This window comes from Parus major, chromosome 1A (genome assembly GCF_001522545.3).
Source record: "Parus major isolate Abel chromosome 1A, Parus_major1.1, whole genome shotgun sequence".
Lineage (NCBI taxonomy): Eukaryota > Metazoa > Chordata > Aves > Passeriformes > Paridae > Parus > Parus major.
Genome location: NC_031773.1, coordinates 23,000,523 through 23,018,073, shown reverse-complemented (window position 1 = coordinate 23,018,073; position 17,551 = coordinate 23,000,523). Strand labels below are relative to the sequence as shown.

Below are 17,551 nucleotides of genomic sequence, written 5' to 3'. Positions count from 1 at the left end.
ACCAAAATGCATAATGGAAAAATAAAGGTTCCACACTTCAATTTTCATTAAAAAAATATTTTTAAAAGGCACAGTCTAAGTGATGTGTTCTACACACTTTCAATCCAAAGTCTGGAAAAATCCGCAGTTTTATCAAGGGCAAGATACAAAGCACAACTGAATACGTAAGAAAATTAGTATTGCAAACAACAACCATGTTCATAAATGCAAAACCCTCTCTGGCAGAATCAGTGTAAGCAAAAGAATCACAGAGCATACAGCTCTTACTACTGTGCAGAGGCACGATGCAATAGCAGAGGCTGCACACCTATTACTAACAGTAACCCCAAGTACGCCCAAGTGAATTACATATACAGGTAATACTAAAGATCTTAACTTTTCAAGTACTAAAACTAAACACAATCTTCTTTTTACCCTTTATCCCATTTTTATCTTCTGCTCACTGAAGTTGCACCAGAGAAAGTTCAGATTAGATATTAATTTTTTTTGTTTTCCCCACTGAACAAGTGGTTAAGCACTGGAAGAGTTGCCCAGAGAGGCAGCAGAGTTACTGTCTCAGAAGTGCTCAAAAGGGGCCTGGATGCAGCACTCTGGCATATGGTTTAGGAGTGGTTATGGTGGTGCCAGGTTGTTGGTCAGTCTAACATGATCTTGAAAGTCTCTTCCAATCTTGCCAATTCTATGATTCTATGAAGTGTATCTGTTGATACCTTCTTTCCCACACAGCTTACTGTTTCCTACAGCTGCTGAAAGAGTACTTAAGACACCACCCTTTCCATTACTTAGGTTTTTTATATCCCAAAACCATGAGGACAGCAGTCTACTGATCTGTTTTAGGGTGTTTCCTAACCATATCATATCCCATAATCATCTGTGCCCCTAAATCATTACAGTATCTTTAAGATCTTGTAGTAGGGGACCTCGTGTGTGTGTATGTGTGTGTGTGTGTGTGCGTGTGGAGGTTGCTTTTATATGTTCTAAGTGGCTCCAGCCCAGCTGTTTCACCTATTGTGCCCACTGTGCTGTGCCTTGCCATGGGGAAGCTCTTTGTCTGCTGCTGGAACAGCTCTGTAAGGCTCCTGCCTTCCAGGGAAGGCTCTCATGCCATCCTGTCACTCCGTCCTACAAAGCCTGAAGCTCTCCTGCCAGGCTCATTTCGGGAACAGGTAGTTTCCAGCATTTCAGGTCTCTCTTTGTTGCAGTGGGGTATGAGGTCTAGCACTTCCTTTTTTTCCCCATGCCTTTCAGCATTCTGTTTATTAATAAACCAATGTTTTTTCTGCTTTCATCTCTTATCATTAATCTCTTATTGGTGGAGAGAGATTGCTGGAATACTTAAAGGAGATGACTCATTCCAAAGTGTTCTCCTTTGAACTGTCTCAAACCAAGACATGATCTTATTGTTCTAGACATGCTTACAAGATGAAGCCATTGTAAAATATAGCTCAAAAACTTCTGTTTGCAAAGTATCTTCCCAGATCCATGACACATTCTTTGGTGGAACAAGATTGGAGAATTAAGGAAAAAAAAAAAAGCACTACTGGAGAAAAAAAGATTGTAGAGTTTCTGGTTGTTACTAAGTAATAAGATTTAAACCAAAATATTTTACTACTGTTTTTTTAATTAAAATCTATTGTATTTTAAAAAGCAACTGTTTTACATGAAAAAATACTAGATTTTGCTTGTGATGTATAGCTCCATGTCAAAAATCTGGTCAATAAAGATTATTCTATTTTGCTAGGATATACCTGAGAGGGGGGAGGACTTCTCAATACTGTCTTTCTTAATACTAAGTTCATTGACCACTAGAGGGATCCCCAAATTCATGTCTTAAAGCAACTGCCTTAGAATTTCTGTCTCCTTCCAGAGAGCTTTTCTAGAACTAAGGCTTTGGACATCTTTCCTTGGTTTTGATCATTCATACAAGGATAATGTTTTGTCTGGTGCAAACACAGTTAAAAGCACACTGAATGAAATCCAGTAACACTACAAACTTGAAACAACCTTATGCTAGGGGAAAAGAGTCAATCACACAGAGATAAGCAAAATTAAAGATAACAAGACCTTCATGACATACAGCCAACAACATAAAGGAACTTGGTAAGGAAGCAAAAAACTTGCATCAGTCTAGAACTAACTTAGTTTATCAACACTACAAAAGCAGAAGTTCTGACTGTGTGTGAGGAGACATTTCACCATGGAGCACAGCCAGTCAGTGGAACTGGTTGCTCAGAGAAGTTTTTTAGTCTCCATCTTTAGTGGATTTCAAGACCAGATGGCAACCCAGCCCTAGTTTACAGCAGATGTAGCTTTAAAGAAGCTGGACTAGAAACTTTCTGAAATCACTTCTGACCTGAATTACCCTGTGAACCTATGCAGATTACTATAAAAATTGAGAAAGACTATCATCTCCATCTTCAAATTAGTAATTGGTATCTATACATCTCGCTATCTCTATAGGTCTCTATGGATATGTCTATACAGAGACATATACAGATATCTATATTTTAAAGTATGAGCAGAAGTTGATTACAACCTAATAATTTGTAGCAACAAAATTCAAACTTGTTTGCGTAACATGGACACTCACTCCCATGCTTATTTCTTTTCAGTGATAGGTAGCCTTTGACAAACTTCCCATGCCATCACCTCTGACGCATTTACTATTTACATCTGACTGCAAAACCAGTCCAATCATGCCCAATTTCATTTTCATTTCTCCTGCTCTCAACCTTTTTTTTTTTTTTTAATTTTGATACTACTTCACAATTATCTTCTGCTTTTTCAAAGGAAAAATACTAAACAAAAGCCCTGAGGCTACAGAATAGTCTGTTCTCCAAAGAATACGATGCAGTTAACAGCTGTATAGTACTGCAGACATGGTATCTGAAATCAACTCAACAACTCAATGACACTAAAGCTACTAACAGGATTGCTCCATTTACAAGTAAAACTCAATAAATACAACATTTAAAAGGTCCATCATATGCACTGCAAGCACTTCATTTCAGGGCTTGATTTTTAGTTTCAAAGGATACAAGCTGTTTCAGGACAGAAACACATGCACTGCTGCACAAAGTTGCACCTCTATGTGCAAGAGGGGGCACTGAACCACCCCATGAAAGCAGCGTCCATTTACAGGTACGGCCACAGGAGGGAGACAAGAGCACTGGGGAAAACAAACCTTGTTTTCCTAACCCTGAAATGAACCCCCACAACCACAACAGCAAGCTTTAACATGGCAAATCCACTTTCCTGCTTAAGTTGAGGAGAAACTAAACTTATTGGTACGTCTCAGTGCAATCTAAAAATGTTCATAGAGAGTATAATGATAATCATCCAGACAGACCTTAAGGATCCTTTCATCATTTTGAGCAACTGCTGTATTTCAGCAGTCTGGCTTGCAGATGACCTTCTTGTCCAAATACCCACTAAGTCCTTTTGTATGCTACAATTTGCCACATGACATTTTTCCATATTGAGTATGATACTCAAGTCACAGTCAGTAAATAAATAAAATCTTAAAAGGCATATAAGCTATTTATTAATAAAACATCTATGTTTGCTTCCAGTTTTGCAGCACCTATATTAAAAGCAGGGCTTCATGCAAATGAAGAGAGATTTTTGTTTGTTTATTTATCTTTAGAGTCACTGAAAATTTTGAGTTGGAAGGGACCCACAAGGATTATAGAGTCCAACTCCTGGCCCTGGACATGACGAGCCCAAGAATCACACCACATGGTTGAGAGCACTGTCCAAATGCTTCTTGAGTTCTGTCAAACTTGGTGCTATGACTGTTTTCCTGAGCAGCCTGTTCCCATGCCCAACTACCCTCTGGCAGAAGAACCTTTTCCTAATATCCAATGTAAACATCCTTTAACACAGCTTCACGCTCTAAATCTCCCTGCTTTTATATTACGACTGGAGAAAAAGACAAAAATAGAAGCTTTTTCAGTTTCTAGGGCCATCCAAGACTTAGTATGTGATGTTCACACAAAGATACAACATGTGAAATTCTTACAGGCTCACTTCACCTTGTGGAAAAAACGGGGAAAAATTTACATCACAAAACAAGCTGAGTAGAACAGACCTACTACCCCAAAGCCTCCTATCCTGGATGATCAGGAGCCATGACAGAACTGGTGATAATGTTTTATCTCCTTGAGGGCAAGCATATGACTCAAAAATGTATTGAACAGCCATCGTTAAACTGAATCTGTGGTGCACAATTCATTGCACTTGACAAATAAACATGCTTATGTTTGGGATCATGATCTCAAGCAAGACAAACTTCACCTTCCTAGAAAATTTCAATAGAGGAAGGAAAGATGTCTCCTATTTACACACAGGTTTCTTTCCACTGGGGAGACATCTATAGAAAATTCACTATTTCAAGTTTCTGGTCTTGACAAGTTTTAAGTGAAGTCTCATAACTGTATATGTGTTTATTAACAAGATCAGTGTATCAATAATACTAAAAAAAATACAGCAGGTAGAAAACAATTTAACCCAGAGTTTAGTCTCCACCTTTTGAGATCCCAAAGCAAGGAAATGATACTGCAAGACACTACTTTAGTCTATTGATCTGTAAACTGTATAATGCTTCAGATAAACAGGAAGCATCTTCAGAAGCTTTTGGAGCCAGTTTCCCTACTCCACTGCTGCACATTAAGCCTGGAACTGAGAAATTAAGTGGCAACAGTGTGCCCACAGCAATAGAAGATAATCTATCTGCCCATTTTCTGGCTTAGTCGGATTTAGTGATGAAGTGGGAAACCCTATATAACAAGTAATATTGGAAGAACAAACTTCAGTAAAACTTTAGGAAAGCACTACAGGTTAAAAAAGGTTTTCAAAACACACTACTTAAAGATTTCCAGGCTTTAGATAGGGATAAAGCATATAATTTACATTTTGAAGCAAGAGGAAGGTGAATGACATGAGATAAGCAAAACAAATTTCTCAAGGTAGCACTCGCTTAAATGAAGCATTCAGTCTATAGCAGCTCTACAATGGCTGTTCAGAGCGGGTCTCACAATGTCTTCTTGTTTCACCTCGTCATTACTCTACTTGTTTGACTTTCAAAACCCTTTAGCTAGCACTTATGCTTTGATACACTACATTCTCATCAACAAAACTGTTTTTACAGCCACCAGTACTCAGTTTCCAATTTTGATTCAGCAAAAATATCAGAAGTTATGCTACTGAATTCTTTTCAGAACAGTATCCCCTTGCAAAGAAACCATCTACCTACCCATTCCTACACTCACCTTCTTTCTCTGCATTTCAAAAATCAGTTTCTTTCCCACTCCACACACACTTTACAAATTAGACCCACTCCCTTCAGGTTTTACCACCTCCAGCTGACCTGAAATAAAAGAGCCTACTGGTTGCCCTGATGGTGCAACAGAGAAAGGATAAACATTCAACCCTGCCTTACATGAAGGTTAAGCATTCTGTTTTGCATTCACACACATTCCAGCAGGTGGTAGACAAAAGAGAAGCTTCCCAGAATCATTCTGGTCCTTACATGCTGAGAAATCCCAGTAATGAGAACCTTAGTTCTTCACCTGTGCTAAGCTGATCACACAGGAAGTACTTTCACAATAATCTCAATACACTGACAGTTCAGATCACTCCCAAGGACATCCTGCTTGTTCTAATGAAACAGGTGAAATGGGACTGCAGTGCCACAAAGAGGGGCTGCTTGATCCCTTATCGTCACATAAGGCAGTTTATTGTGTTTTATTCTCATTTCTGAACACAGAGCAAGAAGACTGTGAGAAACAGCAGTGGTTTCCTGAGCAGACCCAATGATGGAGTGGCATGCACATATGCCAAATACTGGAAAGGCAGCTCAAAGGTTTGAGATAACAAGGTCTGGATTTCTCAAGCCTCTGCTTTTATCTAGCACAAGTATGACATTTCTGATTGTCACTTAATTTATCTCTTCATCTGAGAAAGACTACACTGCAAAAATGAAAAAGTTACCACCACATCTGCTGGATGCATGAATAACTCATGTTAGCACAAGGTCTAAAGACAAAAAAAGATAGTAAATAAATATTTGTATATGACGATCAACCATGCAAAACATACTCTAATTTTATAAATAAAATTTAAAAATTAGAATTCCTACCTCTTGTGTCAGCATTCACACTGTTTTCCCCCAAAGTTTAGCCAAAGGCCTGTCCAAATGCAAACCTGCAGCTCTGCACTCTCACTTACATTTCCAACATCCAAGACAAAGTTAATAATGCAAAGACCTATTTTTAGGTCTTTGATTTTCTGCATCATTAATAATGCAGATTCCCCTATATTTTAAAGCAGGATGTCTATTCTAACACAAAGCTATTTGACAACAACAATATGTAATTATTTCAGAATATGTAGCTTTCTCTTTTCTCATGAACAGTTTCTAGTCTCTCTGATAAGAATAAAAGAATGGTGTTTAAATTTGGTATCAGACATCAGTTGCATTTCAGCAGAACTCTGTTTCCTCCTTCCTCTTCCTCCTACCATCTATCAGCAATATACTCATAATGAGGTTCAGGGCCTTGAGTAATTGAATTCTACTTAGGTAAACCAAAGGCCTTCAATTCTATTCTACTCAGTCTATATATCCCAGGTAATTATATGAAAGAGGTGTAGTATAAAAAATTCTGTTAAATGAAAAACCAGTTGACCTAAACAGTATTTTTTTTTTTCAGCAGAGGCAAGACAGTTTATCCGGGGGTCAGTCCAGAATTTATTTCTTTTTAATGTAAAATAAAATATTTCATCAGACTGTATAACTACAGACATCTCACAATGTACTGCTTCAAACTGCCAAGACACAAAGTTGTAACTGAAGAAGGATGCTATTACTTGTTTCTAAACGGAGCTTAATCTTTTTAATCAAAATTATTCTAGATTGCAGTGGAATAAATGTATTTTATTATAGAATTTTGTTTTCCACAGGAAACACTCTGTGAAAAGAATATAGCCAGATATCCACAAAAAGTTCAAAAGTAGGATATAAATTTAATTAAAAAACTAATTGATTTAACTGCCATTCCTATGCGGAAGCAACAATATAATTTAGGAAAGACAGAAGACATATTTCTTGCCCTTATATTTCAGTCAAATGAAAAATTAAGATTTTTATTTTTTTTCAGCTGAAGAATATATTTGCAATTTGATAAAGCTGATCACAGTTTTATTTACTCAGACTAACAATTGTACTAATAGATATAACTGTCTGGATACTAATCTTTTCTTATACAAACAGCAGTGAAATTACAAGAAGTACGTATGCTTCATCTTAACCACCATCAACAGCTATGTCTATAAACACATTACATTACACAGAGATAATTAAATTTTGTACTGTATTCACAGATGTGGAGTTTTCAATACCTGCAAGTAAGGTTAGGGTCAGCATTCCTTGATAGAAGAAGTTCGACAGTGTTCAAGATGTTCTCCTCTGAAGCTTGTGCAGTACATGCTGCCATCAACACAGTGTATTTATCTGTTTGGAAATTTGTAGTTAGAGAATTACATATGTAAATACCATGCTAATCCAGGAGGTCCTTTTAAAGTCTTCATCTTTACTAGAGTTGCTACTGAAATTGTGATACTCTATGATATTTGGAAAAAGGTTGTAATCTTGTTCTCCTGTCTGTGAAAATCACTAGAATGACCAGGTAAGACAAAGGCACCTGAGGAGAAACTCCGAAAGATAAACATCTATTCCTAATGAAGTTTATAATGGCTTGAAAGTACTCCAAAGCTACAATAGGAGCTTAACTATAGATGTTTATTTCTCAAAACACATTCCACACCAGTAGATTCACTCCCTGTTACTCCCCTCTAGTAAATGGATGTAAAGGCTGTGATGGGTTAGGGTTAGGTTCCAAGAAAAATGGAATGTATTGTGAATATATAGTGATACTGATTTTGGGGAGAACAGAGGCCCATACAAAAGCCACTGGAAGCGAAAGGGCTTCATGATACGTCTCAAGGAGGAAGAATTAAATTTATTAACTTACTATGGTCCAGTAGTGGCAGGAGAAGTATTAAAAGTATTGGTTTAAAAGGGGATTTAAAGAGCATCTACACAGTCCATAAGGAATACCAGCATATTTACTTCTCCAGCTCTGAAACCAGCTGGGTGTTATATACCACCTTAGCTCACAAATCAAAACTGTACAACTGCTGTTTGCCCACAGAACACAACAGACTTCCTTTCCCATGATTACCATGGTTTCCATAGGGGAAACATAACACCTCAAAGACCTTAGTTAGTTGGCCCCAGGGTCATTTAGAAGACTGCCATTTGAGTAACTGCCCATTTTGTTTATTGCACAAACTTGTTCACAAGTTCCAACATGCCTTCATCCATTTAAGAAGTATATTAGCTGCACCTACTTCACATCTTATCAGGTGTTACAACATATTTTGTCATTTTCTTGTAGAAATTTTAAGACTGTGTATAATTAAAATCTTCATTCTTCAATGAGGTCAGATTGCACCATATTTAAACATGAAGTTTGTTATGGATGCTATGCCCACTGCTCTCACCACTTCTTGTCCTTCACCTCTACAGCTTAGCTCTACATTTAAATTCACTTGTTTTTATTCAAGATATTAAACCTGATTATCAACTAGAACATGACTGGAAAGATGGTAGGACTTTAAATAAAGCACTGTCAATCTGCGAATGGTATTTGAGAGAAACCTACAGTTGTATTTATATTCATTATCTCAGTCAATGATAAAGACTGGGAAATTAATTTCTGTTAGCCTACCTATAGCTCATACATATGAGCAAGAGACAAAAGGGAAGAAACACCTTGGAATTCTTAGATTTCTCTTTTACAGACAATAATTGCTAAAAGATTGCAAAAAAAGATAACTTTATGTTCAGGCTAGATGAAAACTCCAGTAATTCTGGTGAAATTATTCCTCAAGAATGCAACATTTTGAACCTATCACACAGCGAATGATATATTAGTTCTTGTCAGCTACCAAAAAGGGTAAAATTAAGTAACTAGTCATAAAGAATGATTGAAGAGTGACTCAAGGTGATTAACAGTATAGCTGTTTATTAGAATTATAAGCGTTAAAGGGTAATTATTATAGGATCACTTGTATGATTGCCTGCTGACGTAAAAAATAGCAGGAGGGCGGTGAGATTTAGTACCCCCTTAGGATAGCACAGCTTTACTGAACATACATGGTCTGACCCAAATCAATGACTTACAAGACTGCTCCTGGCTTGTAAGGAGCTCTGCTGCCCACATGCCCTAGTTACAGTTTCCCTACACATTCTAACAGGGAAGCAAACCAAGAAACCTGATCCTAGCGAGGTGCTACTTTGGGCAAAGGCAGCTGATCACACAAATGAAAAAATGCATGGCATTGGTTACCTGGTCAGCCTAAACTACTGCCCATAGCAGTTTCTTACCCATTTGTAGCTTTCTACAGCCATAAACAAGGAGCAGGTACAAGCTGTAGGCAGACACATATAAGTTCTCTGAAACTGGCTACAAGGACAGTGAATAGAAGAAGTCATGACTGCTTTTGGTGTAGGCAATTTACTCTAATCTCATAATCTGACCAAGTGCTAAGAGGTTAGAAAAAATTTTCAGAGCCGGATTTGCACCTGCATTTCAGTCTACTACTACTACTGAAATACTAGCAAGTTACTGGAAAGTATGATGACTGCTCTTACATACTTGGCAGTACTGTGGGATAAATATGTGTTGCAGTGCAATCGAAGTGATTGAAAATAACCACAATTTCAGTAGGAAAAAAGTTATTATTAGGCCAATAAAGTTGACAGAGGAATTGATACTACTTAGAAGCTACACTGAACTGCAGAAAAAGGTGATCTAGTAACACACTGAAGAACAGTTTTCTTAATAGAAAATAGAAAAATTGCACTCTAGTTTTAGGTTAGTCTACATTAGAGTCCCATGAACTGGAAAGCTATTCATGTTATTTGAGATGCTACCTGGATTCTGCATATACATAGTTCACAAGTGGATCAAACACAGCTAGTTTTACCCACACAACTTTATACTACAATTTTTGAGCAAGTACTTTCCGAACACTTTTTAAAAAAATACTTGGGATTTGGGAGGTGTGGGGGAAAATGGAATTGAGAGAGAAAGAACAAGAAAATGCATCAAGCAATTCCAGATCAATTCCAAGAACACAGTTTTTACTTTAAAACTACTTTTCCTTCAGAACTGTGAAACGTAGAGTGAGTCTCAGTTCCACTGTGAACTTTTGATTTTTTTTTCCTTACACCTGTAAACAAGAGAATAAGAATAGAGACAATGTCTGGTACTGAGCATTACCAGCCAGTATTTTTCATTCCCATCTCACCTATTTCAAAACATGCATTAGCACCTCTGTCCAGAAGAAGACGTACTACTGCAAAGTTAGCTACGCTGGCTGCACACATCAGGGGAGTCCATCCAAACTGAAAGCTAGTTTCTATGCTGATACCTGTCAAAATTCAAGAAATGAAAATCAAGAAACTGCATCATAACAAACATGCTTTTTATAAAACTTATTCTCAATGTGTATCATTACGAAGGTTACACCTGGTTTGCATTTAGTACAAGGGAGAGCAATCTCTTTTGACATTTCCTTTTTTTTTTAATACAGCTTCATTCAAAACACCATAAAACAACTCTTAAAACTGACATCAATGTAGCCCAGTTTTAAATCCAAGGAGTTAAGTACCACAGAAAGACTACATTAAAAACCTCAAACATTTAGCTGCAAAAGCAATTTTGATAAGCACACAGAATCAGTTTTCTCTACTTCTGTGCAATAGCTTTCTTCCATCAAAATGAAGAAATTTGACTCTTGCCAAGCCAACAAGACTGCTGTGGAAGCAAACTGCTTGTCAGGCAATTAAGATCACAACATCTAGGGTTTCCTGCTTCACAGCTCCTTTTATTCACTGTCCTGCAAGACAGTTATCAAGCAGATTTGTGTTCAAAATATCATTGCCATAATAAGAAGAAATAGGAGACTATGCAAGGTTCAAACACAATCACCAGAATTGTTTGTTACTCTTTGTAATAGCCACAATGACTAAAATGGCTAGAAAGTATACCTCCCAGATAGCCCAGCTCTCCCAAATGCACCGAGAATCAAGTACCAGACTGAGATACTTGTCTGACAACTTTCTAATAAAAACCTCTATGCATTTTTCAATCCTTCAACAAATATTACTTCCTCTAGAAAAGTTTACATCATTTGGTTCCATGTTAGTCCTACAGTGACCATAGATAATTAAAAATACTTCTTTAGGAAAAAACACTCGAAAAAAACACCCAAAATTGTCCTAATAAATTTGTGGCATTTATTATTAAAAATTATTTTCACACACTAGGCACCCTCCCATTCCTGTTGTTTACTATTACTTCAAATTCCCTGAACTGGCTTACGAAAGATGAGGTGAGCTCCAGCACTCATTCAAAGATACAAGTGGAACAAACTGTTGAAGGAAAATGGGAGATCTGACTGTAGTTTTATCTTTAATCAGCCTAACCTGTCATGAAGTCGTAACTTTTAATTCCATTTTTGGACACAGAACACATGAATTATATAGTGTTAAGTATTTTACTCCTAAAGCAAACCAAAATGTCCAAATCATCTTTGAAGGTGCTACTTGCTTGCATTACTTTTTGTGACACGTACTTTGGGAACTTTTTCCTATGTTGCTATTTAACCAAAGTGGTAAGGAAAAACATTGTGCTTGTCCATCTCCTAAAAAAGTTCTGTGAAACTGCCTCGACATCAAAAATACTACAGTAACATCTAACCAAGCCAGAAGACAACACAGTCTCACTCTACCTGAAGGAACAGCCCCAACTGTTGCTAGGAAATCCACTTCCAACACAAACCTTGAGTTTGGCTGACTGCTGGTACTGAGCCTCCTACAAGCTCTACCAAACACATACTAAAGGTACTTCTGGAGGCAAAGATTTAATGTGAGCACAGATGCCCTGAAGGACAATGTGACCTTTCTTCAGAAAGGTCATCATAATAGATACTGTGCTCTACTGCTTTGCAGAACAGGACTGGATGGATCAGAATTTACTGTTTTCCATTTTAAGAAAATTATATATTATTTTATAATACTGCCTTATTCCTTTCAGAAGACAGGAAACTAGACTATATGAATCCTCAGCCTGAACCTCTGCTCTTACAGAAACCTATTATCATCTTCCAACAGCACAAAACTGTCCTCTGTGTAGCAGGCATCAGCACAGAAAGTGAACTATTGCTGTTTGACTGCAATACAATAATTTAAAATGGGTGGTGTAGCAAAACAATTAAGCAATCTGATGCACAGACACCTACCATAAATAAAAATTTAATTTAATTTAAATTTAATTTCTCAAAGCAAGACATATTTCATGCTTGTACTGTGCTTCTTGTGTTTCAGTCCATGCAGTAGTTTTGCTTAATTTAAAAAGAAAACCATTGCCTCATTGTGTTGAGAAACAGTTGGCTTCTAAAAGGGCAAATAATGTCATTGTTTCAAAACTCAGAAAAGCCCATTGCTAACCAAGAAACTACTTTCTTCCCTAAGACAGATTTTCCTCAGAGAACAAGCTCTTGGTTACTATATTCTCCTTGCCTGCTGAAGCAGAACTTCCTGACAATTATCACTAGGCAAGTCAACTCAGCTATGCAGTTTCTGATTGCCCTGGATGCTTCAATAAGTGATCCAATCTTCCTAACACTGATTAACAAACACATTAAAGACAAATACTGAGTAACACAACAGGGGAAAAGGCTTTCAGCGTTAAAACAGACTACTTTTTAGTGAGAAATGCCACAAAAAGCCTGTTAGACCTTTTAGAATCACAAAATCTTTGTTCAGCTGATGTTGCCAGGACACCAGTATTACACAGGGCACATACCAGACACTTAACAGTGCTGTGAAGGGGAGAAGAAAAAAAAGAAAAAAAAGAAAAAGAAAAAAGAGGAAAAGGAATTTCCAAACCAGAGGAACATTAAAATAAAAAAGGCTAGCCTCCCCTTTTTACCACATGCTGTACAACCTTCAACGCCAAAGACCACACACTGAATTCTCCCCTTCAATTTAAACCACCCCTAATTCTGTATTTGTAATTGGTATTTGTGTGTTAAAGATGCATCTGAAAACAAATAAACACCTTATTTCATAGCTCAAACACTATATTTTTCTAAATTTCAAGGGCTCCTGACTGACAAACATAAATTAGAAGGAATGTGAATCTGAGTCACTGAAAAAGTAATTTAATCTTTCAAGATGTGTTGAGTGCATGTAGGAACATGTGAATGTTATCAGTAAAGGATATAATGTCTTGTTTTAAATAAGTTTAGTATTCTTGACGTCAATAAAAAATATTCAACTTTGTAACTGACTTTCCCCACCTGAGTTTAAGAGATCTTCAATTAATGACACATCACCACGAAACAGGGCCTTCTTTAATGCCTCATTCTTCTCTGCCTGCAACATTTGATCCAACTGCTAGATAAACAAAGAAAAATTAAGTCAAAATCTGGGGAGTATTTAAGGCAAAAACAATATAGCTTGGTTTCAGTATAAAAGCATTAATAACCTCTGAAAGGACATAGCACAGAAGAAGAGGGTAAAAAGCAAGGTAAAATTTTTGTTCCTCCATCTCTGTAGATCTTTTCAGGGTCTGCTATAAAGCCTAAGTTTTAAAATCATTTTTTCTGAGAAGTTCAATTCTCTGAAAATGGAAATATCTTCTTTCTCAACAGACCTGCTATCCTCCCACGCTGCTCTCAATTTTACGTACCATCATTTGATTTCAATTAAGATTCTTTTTCATCTTATGACACTAGAAAAACTTTGCAATGCATTTATGTACTTTTAACTTTTTTTTTTTTTTTTTTTTACATTTCACATATTGTGAAGTACAGCTATCAGAGATGAAAGTTTGAGCTTGAGTCAAGTGACTTCAGTGACTATCTGTCTGGCCTAACAGCACAAGTCCACTGCTGTGAACTGTCATCCTAATTCTGTGGTGGCAGAGGCATTTGTAGTGCTGCATCATAAACGTTCTGGCTGAAAAAAGTACTGACCAAAAGACTAGCTTATGCATCAGACAGTTGCCCAATTTAAGTTGCTTTCAAAAGCATCATAGATTTGTTCTCCATTAAAGATGTAGCTGCAGCTGAAGATTGCTTCTGGAGCTGTATCAAGTGCAAAAAACATTTACATACACTGGGACGCAGAGGACTAATTATTTACTAGTTTCCTTAGACAGAAGTGGGTATGAAAAAGAGTTGTCTTTTATCATAAGTTTTTAATTCCCAACATTATAACTTAGACATACACAATTTTTACAGCATATTGTGGCCCATCTTTCCAGTAACTCTTGCAAAAACTAACAAAAGTGTCTAGAGAACCAAAGTGGAGAAAGAAAAATAGAACAATTTGGCCCTATTTTTAACGTACTCAGACAACAATTTTCAAACAATGCACATCTTTGGATAGGAGCATCTATTTAAAGATCAAGGCCTCTTAAACACTGGCTATAACCTTCAGCTTAATACCTCTAGAATTCACTTGTACTTCCATTTTTCAATTCTAGTCATGAGACAAACCCACAGTTAAAAAGCCTCACAGAATCTACTTCACACCGATGGAGACTTCACACCTGTTAGAAGCAATAAAACTACTGAAATCTTCCAGTTAGCAAGGAACAGTCTCAAGAGATTTAAGATATAAAACAGCTTTACAGGCCCCCGGCCACTTTCAAATTTACTCTCATGCTGAAATATGATTAGGACTAGAGTCCACTACCTAAGGGAAGAGCTTTTAAATAAACATTAAGAGCTTAGAAAGTAAGATAAACTTAGGTAATGAGATAAACTTCTACAATTCAGTATTCATTACAGGACTGAGGGTACACCAGCACGACCCTGGTAGGAAACAGCCTCAGAGGAAGCACCAGCCGCACCCTCCCCTGGCTGCCACCGCGCTCCGCTCCCCCTCACGGCTCCAAGCCGAGGCCGCCCCTCAGCCCGAGACCGCGCGGCCCGAAGTGCAGGGAAGCTCAGCCCCACCAGCGGCTCCTGCCGCACGACGCCAATGTCCCAATCGCCGTCGTCGCTGTCGCTGCCCTCGTCGCCGCCCGCCACGACGCGGGACGAGTACACCACGGCGGCCATGGCGCCTTCCCGCGCGCGCGTGGCCTCAGCGCAGGCGGTCACGTGGCCGAGACGGCCGCTTTCCCGCGCTCCCGCGCTCCGCCCCCGGCCCCGCCCCCGGGCTCTGAGGGGAGCGCCATGGGCGGGAGCTCCGCCGGGAGCGGGGGAAAGGCCGGGCAGCTCCGGGCCGGGTACGAGGGAGAGGTGACAGCGGTGCTGTAAGCACGTGGGACTGTGACACCGCCGCTTTGTGGGTGCTAGGAGACGCAGCAAAGCCGCGTGTGAAGTTATGTCTGTAGATCTGTGGCTGGTTTGTATGTGTGGATTCAAGGTAAAAGATACGGGTTCCTCTCTTTAATTGCTGACGTCATGAACATGCTGTTTCCGCGCCACCTCCCCTAGCAGCAGCCAGTGACGTCACTTGTGTCACACGCAGTGTCACAGAGGGCCACGGCGGTGGGGACACTCGCGTGGGAAAGCTGAACAGCAGCCGCACTTAATGAGCCAGACTTTGGACCTCCAGCCTGGCTACGTAGGGCATTGCTTTAAATTTCAGAGCTGTGCTTAGAGTTCTTTCTGATGACCGATAATGATGTCTCATCCATCACAAGGCTCATGTGAAACTCTCTGAAGAACAAATGAGGAATGACATTCTGTATTTTATGCACAGGCATCATTGCTCCTTCAGCTTATCGTAGATCTTTCCCCTGGTTGAAGTGAAATTGATCATCTGCTGACAGAAGAGGAGTTCAAAATGATAAGTGTAGTCCTTATGCCCATCACACTGTAAAAATGTAATTTTGGTATGTTAATTTTAACAAAAAATTACCCTCGTCTTGATCAGAAGATGGCTATGAAGGTTTTCTTATTTATTTATTTTAATTTTTTGCTTAACTTTTGTTTCTTAACGCAATGCAATGTGCATTTTCTGTGTTGGGATTTGCGGGTTAGCTAGAGTTATGCTTAGAACATAGTAAGTGCTATAAAAGTTGCACTTATTAAAAAAGAAAACTGCATGGTCTGTGTATTTCAATTGTGCCTGCCCGACACTTTTAAAAGCTGCATTTTCTGGATTTTATTTGCTTGTCTGTTAAATATAACAGCCTGTTTGCATTAAAGTATAATGAAAATCAGATAATTAACCACAAGGAACTCTGGTGTAAGAACTAAGTGAACATTTTAAATGAACTCTCATGAGAGAAACTTCTACTTCTGGAAACTTGATAGAAATGCAAACCTCCTTCTTTTTACACAGCCTCCCTAGAGCAAAGCTTGCTAAAACTGACTCAACTGTAATACCCGCTTCTATATAAAGGCTTAGCTTTATATGCTTATTTTGGATTTACCTGTATACACTAAATCTCTTTTTAAGATATTTTGGTAACGAAGAAATAATGCTTACTATGTGTAATAATCAAAAGGTTTTGTAGCTATGTCAGTTCTTATAAAATTGTAACTTTTATTCTGGTCTGAATTGTGGTCTGAATATTTCTTATTTTCTGCAGAGGAAAAGTAGTATTTATGCCTTTTTTTGTGTAGCTTCTCTGTATCTGTGTTGAATCTACCAGTACTCAACTTTATAATAACCACTACCAGAATCAAGCTCCCGTATCATTATTCATTTGGCTTAGCTGTGTTACAAAAGATGGATTTCTAGTATAACTTGTATCTCCAGAGACTAAACTCTAAAGACAACTGAGTGTGACATTCTACAACTGATATCACATGTTCCAAGAGAGTTATTTCTAACTGGTGCTGCTACTTTGAATAAATTCATTACCTTTAATACCAATTGTTTAGTATTTGACAAATACAATTTATTTGTGCTGGTTTAGGTTTCTGATTTGGAGATGCTTGCTTTGTGATTTTTTTCTTTTTCTCTGCATTATAAACCATCCAAATTAAAATGTCACAACAGATGCTTGAAATGCAACATGCGTGCTGTTGCTTTCTCAAAGGGCACCACTCTAGGAAAGGTAATTTTCAGTAACAAGCCTGATAGTACCTAGTGTCAAAAGAAAAAATCCCAACTCCTTTCAAAGGCTCGCAGTGTAGAAGAGCCTTGCAGCCAGTGTACCCAATAGCTGTTTCAAATCTGAACAAGACAATCATGCAGAAGCTGATAACAGGTGATGTTTCCTTTTGTGTTTGCTTGGTACTGTAAATCAGACATTATTGTTGATGTAGACTCACCTAATTATTTTTCGCATTCTTCTTACTCCTGCTTATTTTGTGGCCTTGAAGTCTGTCTTCATTTTTCAGCTAGGCAGACTTATTTTGGTAAGTCCTGGCTGTCATCCATATTTGCCAAATATCAATGTGTTTTTACTTACTCCTATAGGAACACTTCCCAACATCTTTTCCTTGTTGC

At 38.1% G+C, this 17,551-nt stretch overlaps 1 protein-coding gene across 2 annotated transcripts in view; it reads right to left on the bottom strand.

Moving 5' to 3' along the window:
* Positions 1-15,240, bottom strand: part of ASZ1 (ankyrin repeat, SAM and basic leucine zipper domain containing 1) — a 34,229-nt gene extending 18,989 nt beyond the window's left edge. Inside the window, exons 1-4 of one of the 2 annotated variants that reach the window (XM_015629435.2) lie at positions 15,097-15,240; positions 13,432-13,528; positions 10,375-10,497; positions 7,399-7,510 (exon numbers count right to left, since the gene is read on the bottom strand). In XM_015629435.2, the coding sequence (XP_015484921.1) occupies positions 7,399-7,510; positions 10,375-10,497; positions 13,432-13,528; positions 15,097-15,201 (437 nt within the window). In that variant the 5' untranslated portion in view covers positions 15,202-15,240. The remainder of the gene's footprint in view (positions 1-7,398; positions 7,511-10,374; positions 10,498-13,431; positions 13,529-15,096) is intronic. The other variant, XM_015629436.3, reaches the window with a different exon arrangement.
* Between the last annotated feature and the right edge of the window lie 2,311 nt (positions 15,241-17,551).